At 46.6% G+C, this 27,784-nt stretch overlaps 1 protein-coding gene across 1 annotated transcript in view; it reads right to left on the minus strand.

Annotated features, from left to right (window-relative positions):
- The window catches only part of ASTN2 (astrotactin 2), a 271,729-nt gene that overhangs the window by 212,438 nt on the left and 31,507 nt on the right, over nt 1-27,784 (minus strand). Inside the window, exon 3 of the mRNA XM_048513440.1 lies at nt 1,927-2,051. Within this exon, the coding sequence (XP_048369397.1) occupies nt 1,927-2,051 (125 nt within the window). The remainder of the gene's footprint in view (nt 1-1,926; nt 2,052-27,784) is intronic.

Here is a 27,784-nt window from a genome sequence, read left to right on the forward strand (position 1 = left end):
ACCAGATGTAGGCAAAATGACCCTTCCCTGGGACTTCTACTTCCTGAGTTAGTTTTCTGATATGTTTGCATTTCAGGTCTTGCTCACACATTTAGGCCCCTTCCGCACACGCAAAATAATGTGTTTTCAAACCACTTTCACAACTGTTTGCAAGTGGATTTTGCCATTCCGCACAGCTTCAAAGAGCACTAAAAGCAGTTTGAAAGTGCATTATTCTGCATGTGCGGAATGAGCCTCAGTGATATGGAGGAGATCTGAAACAGTAAAACAGGTGGTGGATTCAGAAAGGAGGAGGTGGATTCCAGGTCTTAAGGTTCACCCACATTTTAAAACAAAGAACAAACAAAACACCTCTAACCTCTGTATTGTTAACCTCTGTACAAATAAAAAAAATGTGAAAAAGGCAAAATGTTAGGTAACAATCCCACAATATTCCCCTCCACCCACAGGAAAGCACAATTGTAATTAACTGAGAGGAGTCACACCTGGAATCTAATCTAGGTTTCAAAGCGCTCCAACTTTTTGAGACCAATTAGGAGAGCCAGTGTGGTATAGTAGTTAACTGTGGCAACTCTAATCTGGAGAACTGGGTTTGATTCCCCATTCTGCCACATGAGCAACAGGCTCTAAACTGGAGAACCAGGTTTGATTCCCCATTCCTCCACACGTGAAGCGGACTCAAATCTGGAGAAACAGGTTTCCCCACTCCCCCACATTAAGTCTGCTGGGTGACCTTGGGCTAGACACAGTTCTCTGAACTCTCTCAGCCCCACCTATCTCAGAAAGTATATGTTGTGGGGAGGGGAAGGGAAGGTATTTGTAAGCTGCCTTGAGTCTCCTTTCAGTAGAGAAAGGCAAGGTATAAAAGTTGGTCTTATAGGAAGGTTGTTTTTTATTATGTAGGACATTTCTATGCAGCCTCATCAGTGTCCTGCTCAAAGTGGCTTACTCTTAAAATAATAACCTCTCTCTCTCTCTCTCTCTCTCTCTCTCTCTCTCTCTCTCTCTCTATCTATCTATCTATCTATCTATCTATCTATCTATCTATCTATCTATCTATCTATCTATCTATCTACAAGCAAGCCCAGGGAAAACATGCCCCGGGAAATAAACATACGTCATTTCTCCCCTGGCAAGTACCCCCCTTTTTCTTATGGGAGGGGCTGCTTGCTAGATAAGTAGCCACACCATGCCTTGCACTTACAACTCAGTGTTGGGCTCAAGTACGTTCTCTGGAAAGCTACCTCATCCTGCAACTGTTAAGTTGGAAATATGTTGTTTCTGTTCACAGTGTTTGTTCACAGTTACGTTTAATGAATGCAGTTCTTTATTTGATGTGCATAATTTTTCCACCTGCATGTCAAGGTCTTAAATTCTAACTTTTGTATTGTATTGTAATACTAAAACTCACTGTTGGGAGGGGTTGTGCTTACCTTGCATGACTCCTTCCTGTTGGTTACCCTAGATGTAAAAAAAAAGATGGACGAGGCTCTCTTGGCACAGTCTATTTCTTGGCAGGTGCCTAAGTTCCTCTGACTTAAGGAGGAAATGGGGGAAGGACATGGGCTGTTGAACAGGAGAGGGAGCAGCAGCACTATATCTGGGAGAGATCAAGCCCTTAAATAGTTTGGTGAAGGTGATGTATTCCTCTCCCCACCCCCACCACACTCAAGACGAGGTTGGCCACATTTAGCCTAGAATGTACATACTTTGGTAGACTTCCAACCACTGTTCTCTGCTCTATGGAGGCCCTGGATCTTGCCAAGCACCAAACCTCAAGGAGAAAAATCTAATAACATTGGCTTATATCGCACCGTGGATAAGGCTTGTACGGATCTGTATGTTTTCTTCTGGAGAGACAGCATGCACATTTTCTAAATGAACACACATTGTCCACATGAATGATGGAGAGATCAAAGCTCTTACCAGTGAGCAGCTGAAGGTTAGGCAGAGGCTCGGAGAGTACACCACGGCATTGCTCTTCCACTGGCAGGGGGATCACCATCAGTGCATCAGCCAACTGGGGAAAGTCCTTGATGAAATTATTTTCCCTGCAGAAGGGGACAGAATATTTCAAAGCCATAATTCAGGGGGCTCTTTAAACAGACCAGACCAATACTCTGGGTGGGTTGTCAGGGGATAAGGAAAGGGCTCAGGGATGCAGAAGTGAGAGTATGCATTAGCATTTGTGCAAGGAGAAAAAAAACCTCCAAGGTGCAACTTTTTTTAAAAAAAATGTACAAATGGTGTAAAGCGCCATCAAGTCACAGTCAACTTATGGTGACCCCATTCAAGACAAGACACCAAGAGAGGTGGCTTGCCATCAGCCGGCTTTGTGTAGCAACACTGGAGTTCCTTGATGGTCTCTGGCCATGGGAGTGGGGACCCTACTTAGCTTCCAATATGTGATTAAATTGAGCTAGCCTGGACATCCATTCTAAGAACTACAGACACAACATGCTCTTTATCCCCAGAGAACTGTGACCTGCCTAGGGTCTCCCAGCAGCTTCATGAGTAGGCGTGGGAGAACAAATATGGTTCACCAGATAAGAGTCAACCGCTCATTTTGGACTCAAACCCAGTTCTCCAGATTAGAGTCCACCACTCTTCACCATTACACCACACAACCAGAGTCTTTCAGATGTGCCCTTCAACTTGAAGGTTGGATCCAGAGGTGGGATCCAACCAGTTCTCCCCACTTCTCTAGAAGTGGTTACTAATTTTTTTTCTGAGTGCCAAGAAGGGGTTACTAAAGCAACCTCCCTGCCCGATAGGGACTGGAGGTGCGTGTGTGCGGCGGTGCCACTGTTTGAATCCCACCACCATCGGAACCCGTTATTAAAATTTTTGGATCCCACTACTGGTCGGATCCCCCGCTGCAAGGAAGAGGAGCTGCTAATTAGCTCCCTTGGAGACTTTGGCATCGCAATTCTTTTTTCCTCTTCGAGCCTTTCACACGTTGAGCTGCCAAGAAAGGGAGGAAGGGGCTCCTATCAGAACAGAAGCTGGCAAAGATATGGCTCCTGAGACAGGTTTTCATAAGTGAGGCAGAAGTTGGCCGGCAACCCAAAACTTAGGCCTCAGTTGGCTGCCACGTGCCCTTTATCATGCTGAAATCTTCTCCCCAATTAACAATATTCGTACACAGCACTAACAGTCATATACAGAGAGATGGTCTATGAAAGGTACTTCACTTTCAAGCACACTGTGACATTCATGTTGGCAGGGAGAGGGTTAGGGAGGATGCATTTTAATTTTAGAGACGGCGGCTGAGAGGGTGGCCCTGCGCAGGGATTGTGTTTATATATGCATGTGCTATAAGAGAGGGGGACTATTAGGTTTTATTACTCTTTTATTGCTATTGTTGCCAAGGAGGGAAATTTTTAATTGGATTTTATTGTGTTGTGATTTAGTGTGTTATGGCTTTTAAATTGCTGGGTATCGCTTTGGGTGCCTGTGAGCTGAAAACAAACACGACGAGCAACACATAGGCATCCCCCCCCCCCCAAACACACACATCCATTCTGCTCCCTGCAACCATCTTCAGTTAACAACACACCATTCCTACGAACCAGCTCGATTCACAAAACCACTTTTTCAGAGCTTCCTTTTTCTGGTGCAATTTGTGGGGAACAAATGAAGAGGAGGAGTTTGGATGTATATACTACTTTTCTCATCCGCAAAGCGGCTTAAAAACTCTTTCCCTTCCTCTCCCCGCAACAGACACCACGTGAGGTCGGTGGGGCTGAAAGAGTTCTGAGAGAACTGTGACTAGCCCAAGGTCACCCAGCAGGCGTCATGTGCAGGAGTGGGGAAACAAATCCAGTTCACTGGATAAGAGTCTGCTGCTCTCGTGGAGGAGGGGGGAAATCAAAACCGGTTCTCCAGATTAGAGCCCACTACTCTTAACCACTATACCACACCGGTAATTATGGCCTTCCAAAGGAGTCTGAAGCTGGGTTTATCATCACCTGATCAAATACCATACCCAAGAAGGGCAGATTTTTGAATGCCCAATAGATAAAGCAATGGTTAAGACCCCGATAGACTTGCTGTAATGGTCTACTGACCACTTCTTAAGAAACAACCAAGTCCATTTGCTCTCTTAAAGAGAAGTTTACCACCAGCTGGACTGGAGCAGTCATTCGCTGTTATTAGCCACTGAGGTCAAGGATTGAGCAGAGAAATGGTAGGCTTAACTGCTCTAAGCATCTTATTGATATCCTTAGGCTGCAGCAGAAACAAAACAAAAACTTTTTTTGACCTTTGCTCATCTCCCCTACTTAGATGCGGCTGCGTTGGAGGAAACAACCTAAATCGACAGCCCCTTCCCCCAAACTTCTTCCCACTTCAAGACTGAGCCCTTCTCTCCCACCCCTCTGGCGTCGCTATCTGATTCCTCGCTTCAGTGGGTTCGGTGAAACAAATGATATGAAAGCAGCTGTATCAAATAAAGTCCATATCGATCTGTACCCAGTCAGCCAGCCCAGACTCACTGCAGAACTATCATAACACAGGGGAGGGAAAAGGATATTACTCAGCCCTCTTTATCTATCCAAGCCAGAGAAAATTGTCAAATCACACCTTTCTCCAGCGAATAAAAAAGTATCTTATGACACTAGTGGACCACCTGCTGATCAGTTAATTCTCCGAGCTTGCCTCCTCGTAAACAAGGAACACAGGGAGAGACTGTGGCTCAGTGGTAGAGTACCAGTTTTGTATGCACAAGGTCAGAGTTTCCACCCCTGGTGTCTCCAGTTCAAAGGACTGCAGGTAGACGGGTTGGGAAAGTGAGGGCAGCCGAGACAAGGCAGCGAAACGGATCAATGGCCTGACACTGTGGACAGCAGCTTTGTATGTACACCGTGGCAGGCACCGACACTCATTGCAAACAGCTCGGGGTACAAAGCGACAGCTCAGATAGCCACAGAATGCTGACTGTGCGGCAAAAGCAGCTCTCAGGGAGACAGCGGCTGCGACAAGAGAGATTTAGACGTCTGACGGATGTTATAGCAGAGCACGTGCTGGACACATACGCAAGAGGCACCAGAGCTGAAGGGAAATAACACGGCAGACTCTCTGGGCTCCTGGTTTGGTGCGTCGAGACAAAATACAGAGCCAAGCAGAGGAGACAGGTGTTTCTCCCGTGGATGGATGGATGGATGGATGGATGGATGGATGGATGGATGGATGGATGGATGGATGGATGGATGGATGGATGGATGGATGGATGGATGGATGGATGGATGGATGGATGGATGGAGGGAGGGAGGGAGGGAGGGAGGGAGGCAGGGGCAGGCAGGCAGGCAGGCAGGCAGGCAGGCAGGCAGGCAGGCAGGCAGGCAGGCAGGCAGGCAGGCAGGCAGGCAGGCAGGAAGGCAGGAAGGAAGGAAGGAAGGAAGGAAGGAAGGAAGGAAGGAAGGAAGGAAGGAAGGAAGGAAGGAAGGAAGGAAGGAAGGGAAGGAAGGAAGGAAGGAAGGGGAAGGAAGGAAGGAAGGGAAGGAAATGAGGCAGGCAAGGCAGGCAGGCAAGGCAGGGCAGGCAGGCGAGGCAGCAAGGTGAGGCAGGCAGGCAGGCAGGAAGGCAGGCAGGCAGGCAGGAAGGAAGGAAGGAAGGAAGGAAGGAAGGAAGGAAGGAAGGAAGGAAGGAAGGAAGGAAGGAAGGAAGGAAGGAAGGAAGGAAGGAAGGAAAGCAGGAAGGAAGGAAGGCAGGAAGGAAGGAAAGCAGGAAGGAAGGAAAGCAGGAAGGAAGGAGGGCAGGCAGGCAGGCAAGGTCATAGCTTTCCCCCCTCCCATTTGCTCCATTTGTCAGAAGGTGTCAGGAAAGAGACCAATGCAGGGTGAAGCTTCAAACACAAACTGTGAGGGTTTGGTTATATATGAGATGCTTACCCAACTGTCTTTGACATATAGATGCGCTTTCAGCCAGGCCTTGTGAGAAGATGCCCACCAAGAATAGCTTTCTTCAACCAAGACCCCAGGCAGAGTGGTCAAAAAAGAGGCTCAGCCCAATATAAAAAAGGTGAGGAAAGGACCAAGGCACGATCTCCTCCCTGCTTCTCAGTTCATCAGCAGGACAGGGGACCCAATCAAACAGAATTCACTTTCTGAGTTGGAATCTTAAATGTTTCACATCATTCATAAATAGAATTGAAGTGGAATGTGAATGTCAAGGTTTGAATATGTAAAAGAGGGGTGGGAAAGAAACATACAAAATATAAAAGGGTATTATGACAATGATTTCTGCAGCACACAAAGAGAGAGGGAAGATTGTGATTTATTTTATTTTAAGACCTACTGATTAACAACCCACTACTGGTTCTTATTTGCACAAACCACACAGTTTAGGATTCTTGACATCACACAGAGACACCTTATGGAAGTGTGGAATGAAAAACCACAGTCCTCTCAAGTCACCCTAAAGGAGCATTAATCACTAGTTTTCTCTAATCCTTCACAGAACTAAGAGGCTGCAAACTGGGGACAACTAAAAAGTGGGCTGTTCCAAAAATGTCGCTACTGCACCCTCCCTGTTGTATCACCATCCAAACCTCCAGGGTGGTAGAAAGAATCTGGAGGTGCAGTTAGGAATCCCAGCCGGTAGAGGGCTGCACACGCTTTGTAACGTCACGCTGTTCAGGACAGCAGTCCATTAAGGTGACACAGTTCTGCTCAAGGCAATGTACAAAGGCAGCTTTCCCGTCAAACAGTGATGCTCTTTTGAAAGCTCAAAGAAACCCTTATCCTTGGGCTTTTGTACTGAACCCTGTGCCAAGCGCAGACACCCTGATATGCTGTAGGGGAGGATTACCTGCGGATGGAATCACACACGATTAACCGAAAGGGAATGAGCATGAGCGGGTGTCTGGGCACAGCTGCATGCAAGAGGACTGACTCCTACATCTGCAACTGGTTGTCTGTGTGACTGTGTGGATGCGATCGCTGATAATGCACAAATGTGTGTGCGTAATTGCTTTGGTAGCAAATGCTGACTGACATCCCATTTTGCTAGCAAATCTTTGGCGTGCGTGCGGCTTTACACAGTTATTTACCCATACTCTCCTGGAAGGTCAGACTGAGAAAAAGGCAATTCTTATTTGCAGGACACTCACTAAACAAAGGATGATAGGTTATAGATTCGTTTTAGCAATGCCGACACTGTCCATCGCTTCATATCGGGGTTCCCCAAGTCAGGATCAAATCTTTGTAAGCTTTTAGAAGGTAGCTAATGGCAAAGAAGGGAACCAAAGACTCTAAAATAGCCCAAGTGACAGCTTCTTAAGACAAGCACAAAGCTAGCCACAGAGGATCTTTTTGTGCCCAGCACAGGCAAGTAATTATTTGGCCATAATGTCCTTCTTGGGCAGTTGGGCACTCTCAGGGTTTTTGTGCATTTACTTCTTCCCACATGACTGTATGATTCAGTGGGTTTTCCCCACACGGGACTCTTCTCTATGCAGTGAGCTTGCAGAGGGTTCTCCTCACATTTCTCTGTTTAAATGCAAAGAGTACCTGCCCCACAGCTGCTTCCTGAAGTCTCAACCTGTTTCTCCTTTTGCTGCTTCTCTTAACTCAGGGGTAGGGAACCTGCGGCTCTCCAGATGTTCAGGAACTACAATTCCCATCAGCCTCTGTCAGCATGGCCAATTGGCCATGCTGGTAGGGGCTGATGGGAATTGTAGTTCCTGAACATCTGGAGAGCCGCAGGTTCCTGCACCCCTGTCTTTAACTCTACCTATCAGCTGACCTTAAAGGGCTGGGGTCGCTTTGTTCTCTTCCCCTCTCTTCCCCTGGCCACACACTCTGTGTTTCATTTGCTGCTGCTGCAAGTAGGGCAGCATGGTGCCTTGGTGCATGTGGGATGCAGTTCCCTTTGCTTTCCCCCTGAGAAGTGGGGCATAGTGCGTGTGTGTGTCACACTTTACCAGGTTTTAGAAACACTGAAGAGAGTCTGATCTGAGGTGCCCTGAATTCTGAAGAGTCTCAGGCTCATTCCGCACATGCAGAATAATGCACTTTCAAACTGCTTTCAATGCTCTTTGAAGCTGTGCGGAACGGCAAAATTCACTTGCAAACAGTTGTGAAAGTGGTTTGAAAATGCATTATTTTGAGTGTGCGGAAGGGGCCTCAGTGTGCGTTAGAAAGAATCAATCTTGAAGGGAATGAATTCAAAGCAGACCACAAGAGCATAAATGGCCACAATTCAATCAAGATGACACAGGAGAATTTAAGGAACAGTCTGTCTCTTGCTAATGGCACTTGCATTGGAGATCCCCAAGTGTTGTTTGTTATTGTTAAACTACGGCTCACAGCCCTTTGTTGGTGGGAAACCAACAAACAAACTACAATTTCTTGAAATGCCTAAATTTAAATATCATGCCAAAGAGTGATATGGTCACACAGCATGCAAAGCATGTGCTCTATGTGCCCAGCTTGACCTCACACAAAGAGCCGGAGGACATAAGAACATAAGAAAGAGCCTGCTGGGTCAGACCAGAGTCCATCTAGTCCAGCATTCTGCTACTCCCAGTGGCCCACCAGGTGCCATTGGGAGCTCACGTGCAGGATGTGAAAGCAATGGCCTGCTGCTGCTGCTGCTCCTGAGCACCTGGTCTACTAAGGTGACATTTGCAATCTCTCAGATCAAAGAGGGATCGTTAGATTGCTTGCCGTAGGATGGAACACCTCTTCCATAAATCTGTCCAAGCCCCTTTTAAAGCTATCCAGGCTAGTGGCCATCACTCACCTCCTGTGGCAGCATAATTCCAAACACCAATCACACATTGCGAGAAGAAGTGTTTCCTTTTATTAGTCCTTATTCTCCCACCCCACCCCACCCCCAGGAGTTACCATATCCTATATTCGCAGTGGCAAAGTGGTTAAGAGCAGGTGCATTCTAATCTGGAGGAACCGGGTTTGATTCCCCACTTTGCTGCTTGAGCTGTGGAGGTTTATCTGGGGAATTCAGATTAGCCTGTGCATTCCAACACATGCCAGCTGGGTGACCTTGGGCTAGTCACAGTTCTTCTGCACTCTCTCAGCCCCACCCCCCTCACAGGGTGTTTGTTGTGAGGGGGGAGGGGAAAGAAAATTGTAAGCCCCTTTGAGTCTCCTACAGGAGAGAAAGGGAGGATATAAATCCAAACTCTTCCTCTTCTATAGAGCTTTGATTTGTTTTTAAGTCAACAGAAGAGATTTTTTTTGGGGGGGGGGGGGAGAACTGCACAGAACAGAACATGGGGATACAAAGGCTTGAGTATCCATCTTGTCGCTCCAACAATGGTCACTCATAACATGCTATCCACTGGACATTTATTGCCCCTTTTAAGGGAAGCAGCCCTATCCCTTCCCATCTCAGAATGCAAAAATACAGAGGCATTAATTGCAGGGAGGAGGGAGCGTGAAAAGGGAGAGTAAGATCACAACCCATGACAGAGATTAGCAGAAGCCAGGAAGCATGAGATTTAATTACTTTTTTTCCCAGTTCACACTGCTACAAACGTTAATCATATTATCACCCGCCCCATTGTCCAATGAGGTTACTGCTCTGAAAAGCGACGGGGTGGGGAGAGATGGGGGGGGGGGGGACTGAAGCACTTCAAAAGCAACTTCCCTGGTTCAGTGAGTTGATGCAGGTAAATGGTCACTCAAAGGTACATAGGTTGCATGTTTTATTTCTGGCAAATGAAATTACGCGGGGGGGTGGGGGGCGCATGCCTTTGAAGGATTTCCACAATCAAAGCAAAAAGAGGGGAAGGGGACATTTACCCCCCCCGGCCCCCCCCCCCCCCCCCCGGTTCCTTGAAATACATAAATGTTTGAATTGATAGTTTCCAAGATAGATAACAGAACTTTCCATAATTAAATGCTTTGTTCTCCCCCGTCATCCTGCATTTTTTTAAATCCTACACTCTTAGACAGGTGGAAGACTCTGGTCTGCTCTAGCAGAGGTTTCAAGCTACAAAAAAGAAGAAGAAGAAAAGGGGAGGGAAGGAGCAAAGCAATGGTCCTCATACTTTTAGAAATGGAGCCCGCTCCTAAATCTATATTTATTTTTGGAATTTTCTTGAATGGCCTGGGCAGGTTACTTTCCCCCACCCAAAAATGCAGGTTATTTCACATTAATCAACACTAAACCAATTAGTAAATGCTAAACAAACTTCCCATTTAGAATGGGACAAACATATAGGATAACTGGACAACGGGCTGCATTTCACGGCTATTGCAACTACCATACAAAGGCCATTTGCCATCAAGGTGAAGAAAAGTCCACCCACTCGCCAGTGCCGATAGATATATGCCCCCCATCCATATATGGACAATTTGGGCTAATGGTGGAGTGCAAATAGAATATCTGGCACCATACGAGGTTAGAATCTGCTTGGTAGCCCTTACTGGTGCTAGGGACAGGTAGGATGGGGAAGCAAAGGTTACAAAGCTGCAGGGAGAATGTTCCGGACTTAGAATGGGCCAAGCTCCAGGCATCTGTAGGGCTCAGCCGAAAGTGTACTTCCTTGACCTTGCCGGATAGTTGTGATACTAGGTCTGGGTTTTCAGGTGTTCCTAGGACAGTGGTGGCGAACCTATGGCACTCCAGATGTTCATGGACTACAATTCCCATCAGCCCCTACCAGCATGGCCAATTGGCCATGCTGGCAGGGGCTGATGGGAATTGTAGTTCATGAACATCTGGAGTGCCATAGGTTCGCCACCACTGTCCTAGATGTTCAGTGAGTCATGACCACACAAGTAGGGTAGGCAACCTCCAGGTGGTACCTGTAGATCTCCGACTACTATTTTTGATCTCCAGGTAACCAAGATTAGTCCCTCTGGGGGGAAAAGGCTGCTTTGGAGAGTGGCCTCTATGCCACTATACTCTGCTGAACCTCCTCCCCTCCCCAGTTTCCACCCTTAAAATATTCAGGTATTCTCAAACCAGAGCTAGTAACCCTACATACAAGTAAAATGGTAGTTTTGCCCTCGGCTCTTTTGAAAACGTAATGAATATGGTACTGTGAAAATCTTTTTTACTGGCTATAAAAAGCGAGCTTGGAGATTTTTACTCTTCATTTTGCCTCCTTCTGGAAGAGCCGGTGCCGCAGAAGTCCTCGGCTTGTAAACTGAGCTCATTTCCTCTGGAGCTGTTGCGGGAGGCACGGAATGCAGAGCCCCAATTTTACAATCACATTTGAGAGGGTTAACTATTTTTACTCAGTTCTCAGACCCACAATGCCAATATATGAGATGTGTTAAGCAAAGGCTTCAAGAAGTAGCATTGCTTATTCTGAATTTACTGGCCATTAACTCACTTCTGTTCCTTTGCAAAGAGACTGGGGTGCCGAGTGAGGGCAGGGGAGGTAAAAAAAAGAAAGAAGAAGAAGAAGAAGAGTTTGGGTTTATATCCCCCCCTTTCTCTCCTGCAGGAGACTCAAAGGGGCTTACAATCTCCTTGCCCTTCCCCCCTCACAACAAACACCCTGTGTGGTAGGTGGGGCTGAGAGAGCTCCGAGAAGCTGTGACTAGCCCAAGGTCACCCAGCTGGCCTGTGTGGGAGTATACAGGCTAATCTGAATTCCCCAGATAAGCCTCCACAGCTCACGTGGCAGAGCTGGGAATCAAACCTGGTTCCTCCAGATTAGATACACGAGCTCTTAACCTCGTACACCACATCTTACCCCACTTTTCTCTGCCACAAGGAGTCTCAAAGTGGCTAACAAATTCCTCTCTTCCGCTCCCCAAACCAGACATCTTCTGAGGTCGGTAGGGCCGAGAGAATTCAGAGAGAACTGTGAATAGCCCTGGGCAGGCTTCATGCGGAGAATCAGGGAAACAAAGCTGGTTCTCCAGATTAGAGGCCATCTGCTTTTAATCACACTGGCTCCCCGTTGTTACATTTCACTGCCTCCCTCCCCATCCATTGACAAAGCCAAGGTGTAACTTTGACCCCTCCCTGTGGCACACAAAGCTCAGCATACTGTTTAGCCTACGGGCCAAGTGCCATGTCAAAACACAGCCTCGGTGGTTGAAGAGCAGAGTCAAGCATTCATGTTCTGCACACAATGACTGCAGTCATCGTGGGACACCCTGGCGGTTATCCATGCTGTGACTAGCAGTGGTGTAGCTACCACGGGGTGGGGTAGGAACAAATGCCCCAGGCGGGCCCCTGTTTGGTCACGTGGGGGTGGAAAATCGCCCCCACCACTCCTCCCCCTTCCCCCCTTGGCTGGCCCTGGCCCCACTAATCCGCTTCATCAGCCTTTCCTTTCAACCTTTCCTTTCAGTGTAGGATGAAAGAGTGGCTTAGCAAGGCTGCTGCAGGGCATCCCTTGGCTCGTCCCTGGCCTGTCAGAGGCAACAGCCGGGCACCCCTCAGCCCCACCAGGCCCTGACAGGCTGCCCAGGACTGCCGCTGGCTGAAGTAAGTGGAGCATGGGGGAGGCAGCTTCTACAGGGTGTGGGGGCCCAGGAGGAACAAGGGCTGCCATTTTGCCTCAGGCACCATTTTACCCCTCTATGCCTCTGGTGACCAGCCGGCACTCCGCATTATGGCATTTTCCAACATGTGTTGGAAGCAGCCATTTTTTTTTTGCGGGGGGGGGGAGGGACAGATCCATCACCATGCAAAGAAGATGCTGATTGCTCTTCCAAAGACCTCTCTCTGATTGGTAGCTCTCTGTCATTGCCAGAGTGCTTTCAGAACGCCTGTTGTTGAGGGGACTACGGGGGAAAAGCATTACAGCACTGATGAAAATATATGCAAACTTCACAGGGAAGATTCTTAGAGCAGGGTGCAGCTAACATGCTGGTCACAGATTTCCTACAAAGCTGGATTTTCAAGGGACTTGACAGATTAGCCATGGGGGTGAACTAAAGCTGCTGCCTTTGTGGAGAACCAAGCCTTTGGGTCTTTCTTCTTCCTTGTTACAAGTGCTGTTCCAACGGAACCAGATAAGCTGTGTTTGTTGAGCTGCCAAGGGGCGGGACAAGAATGAGGCTGCAGGAGAAATCAAGCTACAATGAACAGAGCCTGTGCCAGCTGGATGCCATTCCTCTGTCACTCCCCTCCCCCCACTCTAGTCAACTGCAGTTTTGTACATTTCAGCACAGATAAAACGTCCCTTTCTCCAATGCGTCTGCTTCACCCTTCCTCACTGGGGAAGGCTGGAGAAATTACAATGAAACAGAGGAGCGTTCGGTGTGTTGGAAGTGAAGGACTTTGTTACGCTGTTTCCTGCCTCAACCTACAGAGGGGGTTTTACTAGAGAGCTAGTGGCTAGATAGGGACCTAAGGATTTGACACCTTTACTCTATCATGCTGGTTCTATCCCTTTGATGTTAGACTGATACTCTCAGGGACTTCCTTCCTTCCGGCTTCTTCCTTGACCCCTTCTCACCCACTTCTTCCTACCATGCCTAGAGAGAGGATGGATGCTCCTCGCATCCATCTCCATCCAGCTAGATTAAGATAGCATAGTGACTCTATCTACCTACCTTTCTATCCAGAATGGAGTTCACTAATAAATACTCTTTTTATTAGATCAGAAACTATAACTGACTCCGACTTTCTTTTGTGTAAGCTTGCCGCACATTGGGATTCATCACGCACACGCACGCACACGAGGTAAGGCTTCTGCTGTGTTCTAGCCACCCGTGCCGCTCTGCTAACTACGATAAAGAGATAATCTCCAACTACCAGGAGCTCTTATCCCAACACGGTGCATTGTCAACGGGTTTCTTGGCTGGAATCAACTAGCTGTTGTGGGATTTCCAGGGTGCGTGGCCTTGGTCTGGAAGTTTTTTGCTCCTAATGTTTCACCCGTATCTACAGCTGGCACCTTCAGAGGCATGCCACAGTGAGGTGCCACGGGGAGAAACACGTCTCGCTGTGACATAACTCTGAAGATGTAACCAAAGATGTGAGTGAAACGTTAAGAGCAAAAATTACCAGACAGCAGCCCCATAGCTCAGAAAACTCACAACAGCCAAACAGCAGAGCCCTGGAACACGCTAAGTAAGTAGGAAGAGTGTACATTTCAGCTCAGAGTGCCTCTCTTCACTACTGATTAACAACAGCAGACCTCAACCCAGCCAACGTTCAAAGAGCAGAATATCCAAGTCAGAAGGAATTGGTCCCAGGCATACTTAAGCTCTGGTACCCCTTTATTTTTTATCGTTTCAAGTACATATTAACTACTCAGTGGGCGGGTGGGCTATCAATGCCCTTATATGAAGTCATCGGGTCTGTAACTGTGAGGTGCTGAAAATGATTCAGTCAATCATCTTTGGCAGAAAGCCTCGGGCTCTGTCTTGACAGTTCTTCATCCGAGCAGAGGAATACTAATCACACTGGAGATGTGCATGCTAACGTTTTGCTCCCTTCCGAGCTGACGGAAGCTCCAGAAAGCATAACCTGGGCCTTTCTTCTTTAATAACATCTGATCTGAGGACACACACGCAAAGCACAGAGAGGGATGACACACACACACACACACACAGGCAGGAACAGGGAAATAAAGAGCCTTCTACCAAGAGAACACGGCTGCGCAGCCTTGCTAGACAGTGTTTGCAAAATATTTTTTGCTGCTGGCTTGAACGGCAACCGGAAACTGTGGTGTCAGCTCTCTGGAAAGCCACCAGCCTCCCCTGTTTCCCACTCTCAGTCCCAGAAATTGCAGCAATATTTGGAGTAGTGCGCATACACACACACACACACACACACACACACACACACACACACACACGCTGCATTTTGTGAGGAGGAAAAGGAACAGTCTGATGAGAAGCTGGAATTAGGGTCTGGAGCAGTTTGCAACTGCTTTGAGAACATAAGAACATAAGAACAAGCCAGCTGGATCAGACCAGAGTCCATCTAGTCCAGCTCTCTGCTACTCGCAGTGGCCCACCAGGTGCCTTTGGGAGCTCACATGCAGGAGGTGAAAGCAATGGCCTTCTGCGGCTGCTGCTCCCGTTCACCTGGTCTGTTAAGGCATTTGCAATCTCAGATCAAAGAGGATCAAGATTGGTAGCCATAAATCGACTTCTCCTCCATAAATCTGCCCAAGCCCCTTTTAAAGCTATCCAGGTTAGTGGCCATCATCACCTCCTGTGGCAGCATATTCCAAACACCAATCACACGTTGCGTGAAGAAGTGTTTCCTTTTATTAGTCCTAATTCTTCCCCCAGCATTTTCAATGAATGCCCCCTGGTTCTAGTATTGCTTTGAAGGGGCTTTTGTGAAGTTAAAACTGACTCAAGATCAGCCACATCTGCAGTAATTTTAGGGAGAAAAATTATTTCCTGAGATTTTGGGAACTATCTCAGGAAAACATGCAAGAAGTTACCGTTTCTAAAGGGGCAATGCAAACATCTTGTCTGTCTGTTCTACCAAGCCTTTGAGAAGTGAGAGCTGGGACTCCTGAGAGTCCAGCTGCTGGTGGTCTTTGCTTACTGCTGACTTTTAATCAAATTTTAATCTGATTTTTAACTTTTTTGCTTGTGATTACTTTTTGAATTTTTATGGCTCAGAAGTAACTTCTTAAAGGCGGTCCATATAATGTTGAAAATAAAGGAGAAATAAAGGCCATTTATGCACATGTGTTCTGCCGCTCAGTGAGCATACTTTTCCTTCACCACAGACTTTCCATTATATAACATTTTTTGCCTCTTCCAAAGCCACAGTGTGGCAGATCAGAGAAGCCATGTGGCTTTCAAGTACAGGCAGAACGTGGAGTTTCCTGTCATTTCACTTTCCCCATCAAGCTAAACAGGACATTACTCTTTTTCTGGATTTGTTGCTTCTCCCTGCCTCCCTCCACCTGCCCAACTGCTCTTCTGGCCATGCTACTCTTTGTTCGTTCAGGCTGCTGTACATCAAAAGTTCAACAGACCAGTGAAATCTCTTGAATTTTTGATAGAACGATCCCCACCCCTCCTAAAGAATGTGGCAAACGACCTCCCCCAGAGAGAGGTCTCAATTAGATGCAGGAGAAAGTGACTGGTGGCCAAAATGGATGTACGCGTCAAAGCACAAGGGTTCTTCAGAACAGGGAACTGTGGGGGAAAACCCAGAGTGTCACACCCAGATGTGTGGCAACAGTAACAGCACTACAGTTTACAGTTAACCAGGTCTCACTTATAATCAGGGCATAGACCACTGTTGCTGACAGGCCAGCACCTTCAGAGCCAAGAATTCCCAACCAAAGGTCTAAGCCAGGGGTCTTCAAACTATGGCCCTCCAGATGTTCATAGACTTCAATTCCCATGAGTCCTACCACTTGGCCATGCTGGCAGGGGCTGATGGGAATTGTAGTCCTTGAACATCTGGAGGGTCATAGTTTGAAGACTCCTAGTCTAAGCCCTGCAGCATCCCAATGACATGACAACAATAGCCAAGGAAACCTTGGCTGCCCCATCAAAAGATGATTTCCTTTCCAGCTCCCCTAGCCTCCTCCTCCTCTTCTGTTTATTTTACTAAACTGTCTCCCATGTGCTTTAAACTCCCGATAAGCAATGGATCTGCTTCCCTGGAGCGTCTATTGGGAATGTAGGAAAACTCAGCATGGAACACAAATAGATTCAAGAAAATTTATGGTTCCCACGGCAACACCTTGTTCCTATGTATTATGTGATGTTAAAGCATACAGCTCCAGATTTATGCCTTAATTATGGAGTCAATGCTAACTTCTCTCTTTCAGCCTCTTATGCAACTTGGTAAATGGATACATCCCTTCCTTGGAGACACCAGCTGTTTTCGGCTGCGTTTTGGATCGGCGGAGATTTTGTGTGCAAAGTTCAAAGAAAACCAGGAAAATCAGCTTGGAGCTACAGGGCCCTAGGAAGAAGAAAAGAGTGTGTTTCTGTTGAATAGCACAGTATCAGCATATAAAATGTCAGGGAACCTTTCTACTGCTGACCCCTAATTCAAATACAAGGTACTTTTAAAAGTTCACGCTTGTCAGCCAAGTTAATCCTCCCATAAGAGCAGCAGAAGCCAAGCGGCAGGAGAGCAATGGTTTAGAAACACAATACAGAGGCTCAAGCGGACAACCTTTCCTAGCTGCACTGGGGGAAAGTAATCTTGAGGAATAATTGGGGGTGGAAGAGAGCCCTCTCACTGGCTACATGATGCATGGAACATCAGGTCCAAGAAAGATGGCAGCCAGGAAAATCATTTAATGGAAACATTGCTGGGAGAAAGCCGGGTGGAATTCACTTTTGAGTTGGAAAACCAACCCCACCACACTACCCAAAACCAGGATCCAGCTGTAAACCCATGTCTCTCCTGGACCTTTCACCCTAAAGTACAGGTGTCAAATTCGCAGCTTTCCAGATGTTCATGAACTACAATTCCCATCAGCCCTAGCCAATATAGCCAATGCTCATATTGGGAGGGACTGATGGGAATTGTTCATGAATATCTGGAGGGCCGTGAATTTGACACCCCTGCCCTAAAGGGTGGAGGTTTAGCTTCCCCTTGAAGTTTAAGAGTTCCCACCTCTGCTCTTTGATGACCCAGTCTAGGTCAATCTCCTCAGCTCTTGGGAGTTAAGACAGGATGGCCTAGTTAGAAGATGGATGGGAGAACACCAAGGAAGTCCAGACCATCCACTAGACATTTTTTGCTGAAGAAAATGGTTACATTTCTCCAGGTGTGTAGTATCTAAGAGGGTCCCTGATGTTGTGATAGAACAAGAGTTGCTAGAAAGGACAATAATGCTAGGAAAAGTGGAAAGCAGCAGGAAAAGGAGAAGGCCCAACATGAAATTAACTTCCTCTATAAATCAAGTCATGGCTTTCAGTTTGCAAAACCTGAGCAAGGCTGTTATCCTATGTGTAGAACATGAGCAGTAAACATGAGCTTTTCACCCTGCATGCACACACAAAATACGCACATGACAAAGAGGACAAAGTCACATGCCATGTTCCAGTTCTGTAAACATGTTTAATGCTTCACCACAGACCTGGACAATTTTCCTTTGGCTCTAGGAGCCAGACCCAAAATTTAGGAGATATATGCACCATTTCATATTTTAATGATGATTTTTTTCTAATGATCGCTACCGCAAAACTAATCCTAAACTCTTCAGAGTTTCTTATAATTTTGGAAGTTAAATTGTAAATATAAATAAACATATATTGAATGTATTTTGTAATATATACACACATATAGTGGGAATCCTAGTTGCCATAACCACAACAAAAAGCCAACCTTTAACCCTAGCCTTAGAAGGCAAGAGTTACTGGAAAAGGCAACAGTGCTAGAAAAATGTTGAAGGCAGCAGGCAGGGGCGTAATGCCCATTGGGCAAGGTGGGCAGCTGCCCAGGGCATCACCTTGTGGGGGGGCATCAAAATGCAGGGTTTGTTTTTGGGTATCATCTGGAGATGATGGCACCCCCCAATTTTGGTGCAGCTTGGTTCAGGGGGTCCAAAGTTATGGACCCTCAAAGGGTAGCCACCATCTCCTTAGCAAAGAATGGGGGATGGGGCACCCCCTTTGAGGGTCCATAACTTTGTATCCCCTAAACCAAACTGCATAAACAGAGACACCATAAAGACAGTTTCCAGATGGTACCCTGAAATTTTGGTGCCAATACATCCAAACCTGCGCCCCCCTGCAGGAACATCCCAGAAATTTGCCCAAGAATCTTTGTTCTGCATTGAGTTTTCTGTATTGCTGTCCATGGGGGTTGCAGGCTGGGGGGGGGGCATTTCTGAAGGCATAGTCTCAAAACTTTCAGAGTCTCATCAGGAGAATGCCCTGATGATACCCCCCAGGTTTGGTGCAGTTTGGTTCAGGGGGACCAAAGTTATGGACCCTCAAAACTGTAGCCCCCATCTCCTATTAGCTCCCATTGGAAACAATGGGGGATGGGGCACCCCCTTTCGGAGTCCATAACTTTGGACTCCTTGAACCAAACCTCACCAAACCTGGGGAGTAGCATAAGGACAGTCTCCTGATGGTATGCTGAAATATTGGTGCTGATATGTTTAAAAATGCACCCCCTGCAGGCACCAATATCTTGGTGCAAAAAAAAATTTGGTCGTGGTGGAGTGGCTGCCCATGGTGGGGGGGGCATCCAACTCAGGTTTTGCCCAGGGCTACAGTTTGCCCAGGGCTACCTCGTTACGCCCCTGGCAACAGGAAAAGAGGAAAGCCCAATATGAGATGGATTCGACTCTGTAGGCGTCAAACTTGCAGCCCTCCAGATGTTATGGACTACAGTTCCCATCATTTCCAGCATGATGCTGGCAGGGGATGATGGGAATTGTAGTCCATAACATCTGGAGGGCCGCAAATTTGTCAGGAAGCAGGAAGCCATGGCCTTCAGTTTGCAAAACCTGAGCTAGGCTGTTAATGATAGGACAGTTTGGAGGTCATTAATTCATAGGGTCTCCATGTGTCACAAATGACTTGATGGCACTTAACACGCACAAACAAATGTAGCCTGACTTCTCCAAAAATTTCTCACTATTACCTTATTTCATTTTTTAAAAAAGTAAAATTAATTGAGTACTGGAGCCAGTATCGAAAGCAACTGGTTAATTAATGGAATACTGGAGCTGGTACAGAAAACAACTGGTTAAGAAATGAGTTCATCCACTGCTACTGAAAGTTATGAAGTTAAGCTTACATACAAACAAAGAATGATAAGAACTACAGACACCATATTTTTTTCACATCATGCAAAAAATAGCATTCTGATGTGAAATCCTTAAATATGCACTGTACTTTCACGGCAAGTTGCTGCAAGGCACCTCAATAAAATAAATGCTGAAAATATTGGATGCCACAATGAAACTTCTAGGTGCCATGGAGACTGGCTACCAGGAGCAGATTCCGCATGGGCCAAAAACAGTGGTGTGAAAATGGTGTGAAAATGGTGTGAAAACGGTGTAAAATGGGTTTACACTGTTTTCACACCACTGTTTTTGGCCCATGTGGAATCCGCCAGGTATGTGTGGAGCCTTTAGTTACAGTGTACAAGTTTCTTGCAAAGTCCTATGAAGAACTGTCATCTAGATGGGAGTTCTCTAAGCAGTAAAGCAGTCCCCAGGTACCATAATCATCCGAGCAAGCCCCAGAACCTTTGATTTGCTTTAGCAGGACACATCCCAACTTTCTGAGGACAAAAGTCCCTTATGTCGCCTAGTATGTGGACTCCTTTTTGCACAAAGGTATCAGAAGTTACTAGACAATGGCTATTTCTTCACATTCTTCTTAGAGAAAAACATCTGATTTCTCAGCACTTTCCTTCAGCAATTTGTTTCAGTTTGATCAGGTAGCCAACTATATGACTGGGGGGAGGGGGGGGATGTGCTGTACATACAACTACCAACTGTAAATATGGGCAATGTATACAATTAGCTTCAGGGACCCTGGATCAAGATATCCTGATGTACCAAATTCAAACAACTATTGATGACCCCTGGGATGCTGGTTTGTACAACCCTACAAGGGGCCAGATGTTAAGTTTCTACCAGTTTTTACAGCTCATTACATTAGCTTGTGTAGATCTATTTTTCAACTGATGTGCAGCTACGGCAGATCTGGAAACTCTAAAGTCCCATTCTTCACTTGATTGGCAGCAAAAAGATGGCTTATTTTGTATGCATCATCTAAATGAGACAAGCCAGCTAGCACAGTTGCAATGAATTTCTTCCCTGGTTCCTCATAAATACCACAATGCAGAATTTACAGTGACAACGCACCCTTACCCCCCAACAGGAATGAATGTGGTGACTTGAAATACAATGTACCTGGCTGTGTCTTGCCACAACCTGCCCATCAGCAACACTTCAGTTCCAAGAATCTAAATGGACGGTGGTTGTCAGTCTCATAGGGCCCAACTAGTCAAGAAGATAGCAGATCTGAGAAAAGAACCCCCAATGTTTCTTTTTGGGGGTTTTGAATATGCAGATAAAATGGTCATTAACGCTGCTACTTATCTTTATAAAGGCAACAAGGGCTCCCTGTTCTAAGATCTCCCATGACCGTATTCCCCTTCCAAGAGGGAGAGGAAATGGAAACAGAAGGGCACTAGGACCAGAAACTTAAAGTGTGGGTGGGGATGGGGGGGTGGGATCAGCACTAAGGAGATGCTTGGGATAGGGTCCAGATCAGTTATTTCATTCAATACTTTTACCAAAGAGGAAGGCCCGTAGTTAGATGGATTGACCCTATAAAGGAAGTCACAACCCTCAGTTTGCAAGACTTGAACAAGGTTGCTGACAACAGGACAGTTTATAGGTCATTAATTCATAGGGCTGCAATGAGCTGCAAGAAGGATAAGAAGAGTTTGGATTTATAACCTGCCTTTCTCTTCTGTAAGGAGATTCAAGGCAGCTTAGAAACTCCTTTCCCTTCCTCTCCCTTCCCAGCAGACACCTGCGAGAATATTGAATAAACTACGAGTAGCTGAAGGTCACCAAGCAGGAATATGTAGGAGTATGGGGGGAAAAAACCCAGTTCACCAGATGAGAGTCCACTGTTCATGTGAAGCAGTGGGAAATCAAAATCCTGTTCTCCAGATTAGAGTCCAACTGCACTTTACCACTACACCATGCTGGTTCTCAAAGTTTAAGGCTTTCAAGGCTAATATCAAAACCTTAAACCATTTGAAGCCAGCATAGCTGGCGAAGAACCCACTGAATGTGCGCTCACATGGGATCCCTACAGAGATCTGCGCTGTTGCATTCTGCACCAAGGTTAGCCCTGCATAGAGTGAGAAGGATGAGAACATTGGCATGTGAAATGCATTTTAGTTGTTCCTTTTGCCTTTTCACATCTCAGCTGTTCAACTTTGCCCCAGTCATTCTGCACTCATTAGACAGAAATAACAAAGGATACTGGCTGCTATTTTGCCTTACATCTCTACAGAAACTGTCTTTCTCTGTCTCTTGGAAATGAACATGAAAAGAAAAACCATGGAGAATTCCTGAATAGGACCAGACCAGACTGGTAGATATACTGGTGAAAGGGAACCCTGCTGCTCCACAAACTCTTGCAAGCATCCCTATAAGTTTACCGAAATGCTACTCTTGGAAGCCTGAAAAAAGGGTCATTTTGTCCATGTGTGGATCTCGCTGTCTTGCACTAACAGGTTTCCACACGCATGACTAACTTGACAGAATGCACGACGCCCTCTGCAACGTGGCACTGCTGCACGTCTCTTGTAGAAACACCCCCACCCTGCTCAGCAAGAACGTACTCGATGAGCAAATCTCAAAGACGGACTTTTTATGAAGCAACATCCGGTTTCAGGTTGTCATGGCCAACTGTCTCTACAGGAACGTTTGTTCTGTGCACAGTTCTTGTTTGATCCGTGTAAGGTTCACAAGGGACGTGTCCCCTTCCATCACCACACAAGGCACGCGGGCTTCTTAATGACAAGTGGCAATGCCATCTAACCCTCCAGATGTTCACTTGTTGCCCTCCAGTAACAAAGCATCTGGCAGTTGTTGCAAACCGAATGACAGCAAGGGAAGAGGGAGAGGGCAGGCCAGCAAAAGCAGCTTGAAGAAGAAGAAGAAGAAGAAGAAGAAGAAGAAGAAGAAGAAGAAGAAGAAGAGGAGGAGGAGGAGGAGGAGGAGGAGGAGGAAGAAGAGGAGGAGGAGTTTAGATTTATATCCCCCCCCCCTTTCTCTCCTGCAGGAAACTCAAAGGGACTTACAATCTCCTTGCCCTTCCCCCCTCACAACAAACACCTGTGAGGTAGGTGGGGCTGAGAGAGCTCCGAGAAGCTGTGTCTAGCCCAAGGGCACCCAGCTGGCATGTGTGGGAGTGTACAGGCTAATCTGAATTCCCCAGATAAGCCTCCACAGCTCAGGTGGCAGAGCTGGGAATCAAACCCGGTTCCTCCAGATTAGATACACGAGCTCTTAACCTCCCATGCCACTCCTGCTCCTATCACTCTTATCTTCCACTGCACCCGTTGCACAGTTTTTCCTACCTCTCAACTACTACTGCACTGTGATACACCTGCCAAAACTCTCTGTGTAATCTGGAGCTCAGAAAGGAAGCCAGAGCAGCAGAAATATCTGTCTTCAGATGTGCATGGAAACATGAACTCATGAAGCTGCCTTCATCGGTCCATCTACCTCAGAACAGGCTACTCAGACTGGCAACAGCTCTCCTGGGGTCCAGGTCTGTCTCATCACTAACTACCTGAGGTTTTTAAGTGGAGATACTGAAGAGGAAACCTGGGACCTTCTGCAAGCCAAGAAGATGCTCTAGCACTGAGCTACAGCCCATCCCATGGACTAGCAGCGGTTCTCAACCTGTGGGTTGCAACCCCTTTGGGGGTCGAACAACCCTTTCACAGGGGTCACCTAAGACTCTCTGCATCAGTGTTCTCCATCTGTAAAATGGATAAATGTTAGGGTTGGGGGTCACCACCGCATGAGGAACTGTATTAAAGGGTCGCAGCATTAGGAAGGTTGAGAACCACTGGACGAAAGCAAGAATGGATGCTGGCTTTTAGGAGAGGAAATTGTGTGTTTAAAATGGGTGTGTTCACTGCAAGGATCTTCTGCTCAAGAGTCTTAATGGAATACAAAGCAAATGAGGAAATATACTCAATGAGCCAACTAGTATTCAATTATTAGACAAATGTTTGAGTTACACAGAGCTCCTATTCAGGATTAGGTAGGTAAATACACTTTAACAATGTTACATATCCAGGATGATGTTGAAAAGTAGAATATTCAAAGTGTCTGGCTACGGACAAGGAGTCAGAGATACTATCGCAAGCGAAGGAATGAGAGTCAGTGAATGGAACTAACTGGCATCCTGTGTCTTATCACTAATCCCCAATCACAAAAGGCAAATATGTCCACATGAGTGTTCTGAAGAGCTTAATTGACAAAAAAAACCCTAAGAAGATTTCCTGCAAAAACTGCAGAATTGGATTGCAGTGCAAACAGATGGGGAAGAACAGCGCCAAAGAGAAGGATGAATCTTAAAGCCAAGATTTGTGACAGGGGTCAGACTCAAGAAGTCATCTAAGCTGGGTCAGGGGGCAAAGATTAACGGAGAACCAAATCAAACAAGATGGGAACTGGAGAAACTCTGAATATGCTCTGGAGGCCTGTTGTGCCAACAGTGAGGCCAGAAGATGTGAGACCAAAAAAGTTGGAGCTGTATGAAGAAAGATTAAAGTCAGTTGTTTTGTGTCTATTAGCTAATCTGCGTCTTGTCACTAGAAGCCAAAGGGACGTGAATCATCACACAAAGAGCTTATCAATACTTACACAAGCAGGCCCATTGGACAACTACCCCAGCACTCAAAACAGGGGTGTTTCAATGTAAATCCTTCAAACACTGGATTCATTTTTTTAATTATTCCAGCAGAAGAACACAAGAAGTCACATATCAAGGAGGAACTGAAATGGGGATTCCCTTCAGGACAGAATACTTTCTATGCATAAAGGTGGTGAGTTTCAAAATTACCCCCATCAGGGGAAGCAATGGCTCAGTTCACTCACAATGTCAAACCATACCTTGCTGACATATTGAATTGGTGAACTATGGGGGCTGCCTTAATTAGAAATGAAAGCCATTATGAAACCATGGTTTTTGGTTCTGGTTTGAAGGGCAAACCGAAACGATAGTTCATCAGAAGTCTGGACTTGTGGGGGAGGTCAGGAAATACAAAAGGAGAGAGAAGAAAGAGCAGGAATCAAAGCAAGGGGAGAAACAAGCAGCCATGATGTGGTTTAGTTCTAATAATTCAAACCGGATCATCCATTCATGGAGACACAGTCTTTGTTGTGTGTTGCCATTCTACACTGAGCAGGAGAAAACATTTTCAGAAATGTCATGAATCGTCCAGATTTTGGAGGAGGGGGGAGAGGGGAGAGGGGAATGATGAAACGGAGAACTCTTTATTGCGTACCATGTCATATCTTTGTTCCATCATGGAGTTCAACACAACATACCAAGCAGGTCTCCTGTTCAGGTACTCACCAGAGCCTGCTGAACCATGAGCTTGCCAACCATACCCTGACCCCACTTCCTGCAACCAGCGCCTACTGCAATTTGAGCTACTCCTGCAAGAGCCGGCCAGCAATCTTGCCAAGCAGGGATGCCAGCCTCCAGGGGGTACTTGTGGATCCTCCAGAATTAAAGCTCATCTCCAGACCACAGAAATCAAGTCCATTGGATAAAATGGAGGCTTTTGAGGATGGACTGTATGGCATTGTGCCCTATTGAGGTCCCTGTCCTACCCAAGCTCCACCCCAAATCTTCAGGGGTTTCCAAACTAGAGTTAGAAGCCCTACTCTCATCCCCACTAGTGGCTGGGGAGGCTGGAAATGACCTGGCAACTCCACTGCCAAGGGTGGATCTGTGCCTTCCTTGAAAGTGCTGCCGATCCTAGTAAGGAGTGGGGGGGGGGGTGCCCAAGGGGTAGCATGGAAGGACAAGAAGGGGAGGGAATTCAATTGACCCCATGGGTCCTCCAGGTCTCTTCTTTCCCTCCCACATTGAGGCAGCGAGTATACTTGCTGGCTAGCCTCATGAAGCACGCTCTCAGTAATAGGTGAAACAAAATCCCCTGAGCTCCTCCGCTGGGATGGTCCAGATGGCATGCTGTCAAAGCCCCCAGGATGCCTGGAAAGATGGGAGCAGAACCATCTGTTTCCAGCCACTGTTTTAGCTGTGAGAGCATGCCTTCTAGGATTGTCCCAGGGGGTTCATTCTCAGAATTCTGAAGATGCCTGGAAAGTTTGCAGGGAAGGAGTTTGTTTTTTGGTTGCCTGAGGAGGCTGTGAAGCATGGACTGTTATTGCAGTCAACCTCAGGCATTCGTAGGAACAATCCACAATGTTTGGGCTGTGGGTTCCCACTTCTGCAGACTCTGTTTCAGAATGTTTACACTGACTTCCTAGTCTGTCACCTTCTGCATGCAAGATTTCTGTGCTCTCTTTTGCCCGCTGTTTCCTCCTGGATCAACGGGGTCCTCCTGGCTCTGGTTCTGACTGCATTATGCTGACAGCAGGACAAATGCCTCAGTTCTGTTCATTAACCGTTAGCCAAAATACACACACACGCACGCACACACACACACAGGGAAGAAGAAGAAAGCACTTTGGATGCCCCTTGGGGATGAAAGGTGAGGTGCTTAATAAATCCAAGCTATTATTAAAATTGTAAAACCAATTTATGCCACATTGCTTAATAATGTAGAGTAACTGTGCAATAATCCCAGGTTAAAACTAGGATCGTAAAAAATTAGAGACAGGAAAGACCTCAGAGGTCAGCCCATTCCATCCGAAGCCAGAAGATGCATCATTCCCTACCGTGCTATGAAAATGGAATAAGATGGGGAAATGCGCACCGTGTAACCCCAAGAAGTCCCACCATCCAGCTAGGGAGCTGCACCAATGGCCCACAAGCCCTCTTAGCGTTGCAACTAAAATGCAACTCACTTCTGCTTGTGTCACAGTTATGGGAATGGTGGAGAGGGACAGGTTATAGGAGAAATGGGATAAAAGGTATTTGCTCTGGGTCACAGGGCTTGTCTGAATGGTGAGGGAGACAGCCATGAGAGCCAGTGTGATGCAGTGGCTAACAGCAATGGATTCCAGTCTGGAGAACTGGGTTGGATTTCACACTCCTCCACATCTCCTCTTTCCTGTGTCACACCAACCCTTTTGTCAGATTCCTTCCTCCTGGGCTCCCAACCTCAAGATGGGATCTGGAGACCTCCCAGAAATGCAAATAATCTTCAGGTTAGAGATCTGCTCTCCTGGAGAAAATGGCTGCTGAGGAGGATGGACTGTCTGGTTTTATATTCTGACGAGGCCTCCTTCCCCAAACCGCACCCTTCCCAAACTCTACCCCCAAATATGGAGGGACACCCAGAGATAGCAACCCTACTCTTCCACATATTTGGTCATTGACTGTAAATAAAGGTAAAATCGTCGATAGATTTATGCGTTATTAAGTTGTCGTTGTAGAGTAGGTAAGTCGTCTTCTTCTTCTTCTACTCTTCCACCTCCCTCACAAAAGAAATCTCAAAAGATTTTGCTAGTCTCTTCCCCCCCTTTTTTTGCTATCACGTCACACTTAAGTTGCGGCGACCCTGTAAAGTTTTCAATGCAAGAGAAGTTTGAAAGTGGTTCGTCATTGCCTGTGTCTGTATCACCTTGGTATTCCTTGGAGGTCTCCCAGCCAAAAATTCTGGTTAGGGTCAGTCTGCCTGTTCACTTTGTAGTGATCTGTACATCACTAGCACAGTTTGCATTGAATCTTACACTCTGTTCTACTTTAAGCAACTAATGGGAAACATGTATTGTCGAAGGCTTTCACGGCCAGAATCACCGGGGTGTCATGTGGTTTCTGGGCTGTATGGCCGTGTTCTAGTAGCATTTTCTCCTGATGTTTTGCCTGTATCTGTGGTTGGCATCTTCAGAGGATCCAGAGCTGATCCAAGGGGATGGATGTGGGTTGAAACCCTGACTTGTTTCCTGCCCTGGAGTGTGATGCCGAATTCGGGCAACCGATCAGCACTGCGATGCACATGCAGCCTTTCTTTGGTTTCGTTTCCGCTTTTGCGATCGGCCAGCAGAAGGAAACGCACACGTTAAACAGTCAAATGTGTAACTTTGAATCGTTAATGGTTTACACAGGTAACGATGAACTGTTTGCACAGTTATACAGTTAAACATTAAACTTTTACACGCTGTTTTTTTTTATCACGCCCCTACAATGTATGTTTCTGCAGAGGGAAAAGGTCCTGCCCCATCAAGGCACACCAGCCAATCAGGGGAGGCCAGTGAAAC

Source organism: Sphaerodactylus townsendi, linkage group LG12 (assembly GCF_021028975.2).
Source record: "Sphaerodactylus townsendi isolate TG3544 linkage group LG12, MPM_Stown_v2.3, whole genome shotgun sequence".
Taxonomy (NCBI): domain Eukaryota; kingdom Metazoa; phylum Chordata; class Lepidosauria; order Squamata; family Sphaerodactylidae; genus Sphaerodactylus; species Sphaerodactylus townsendi.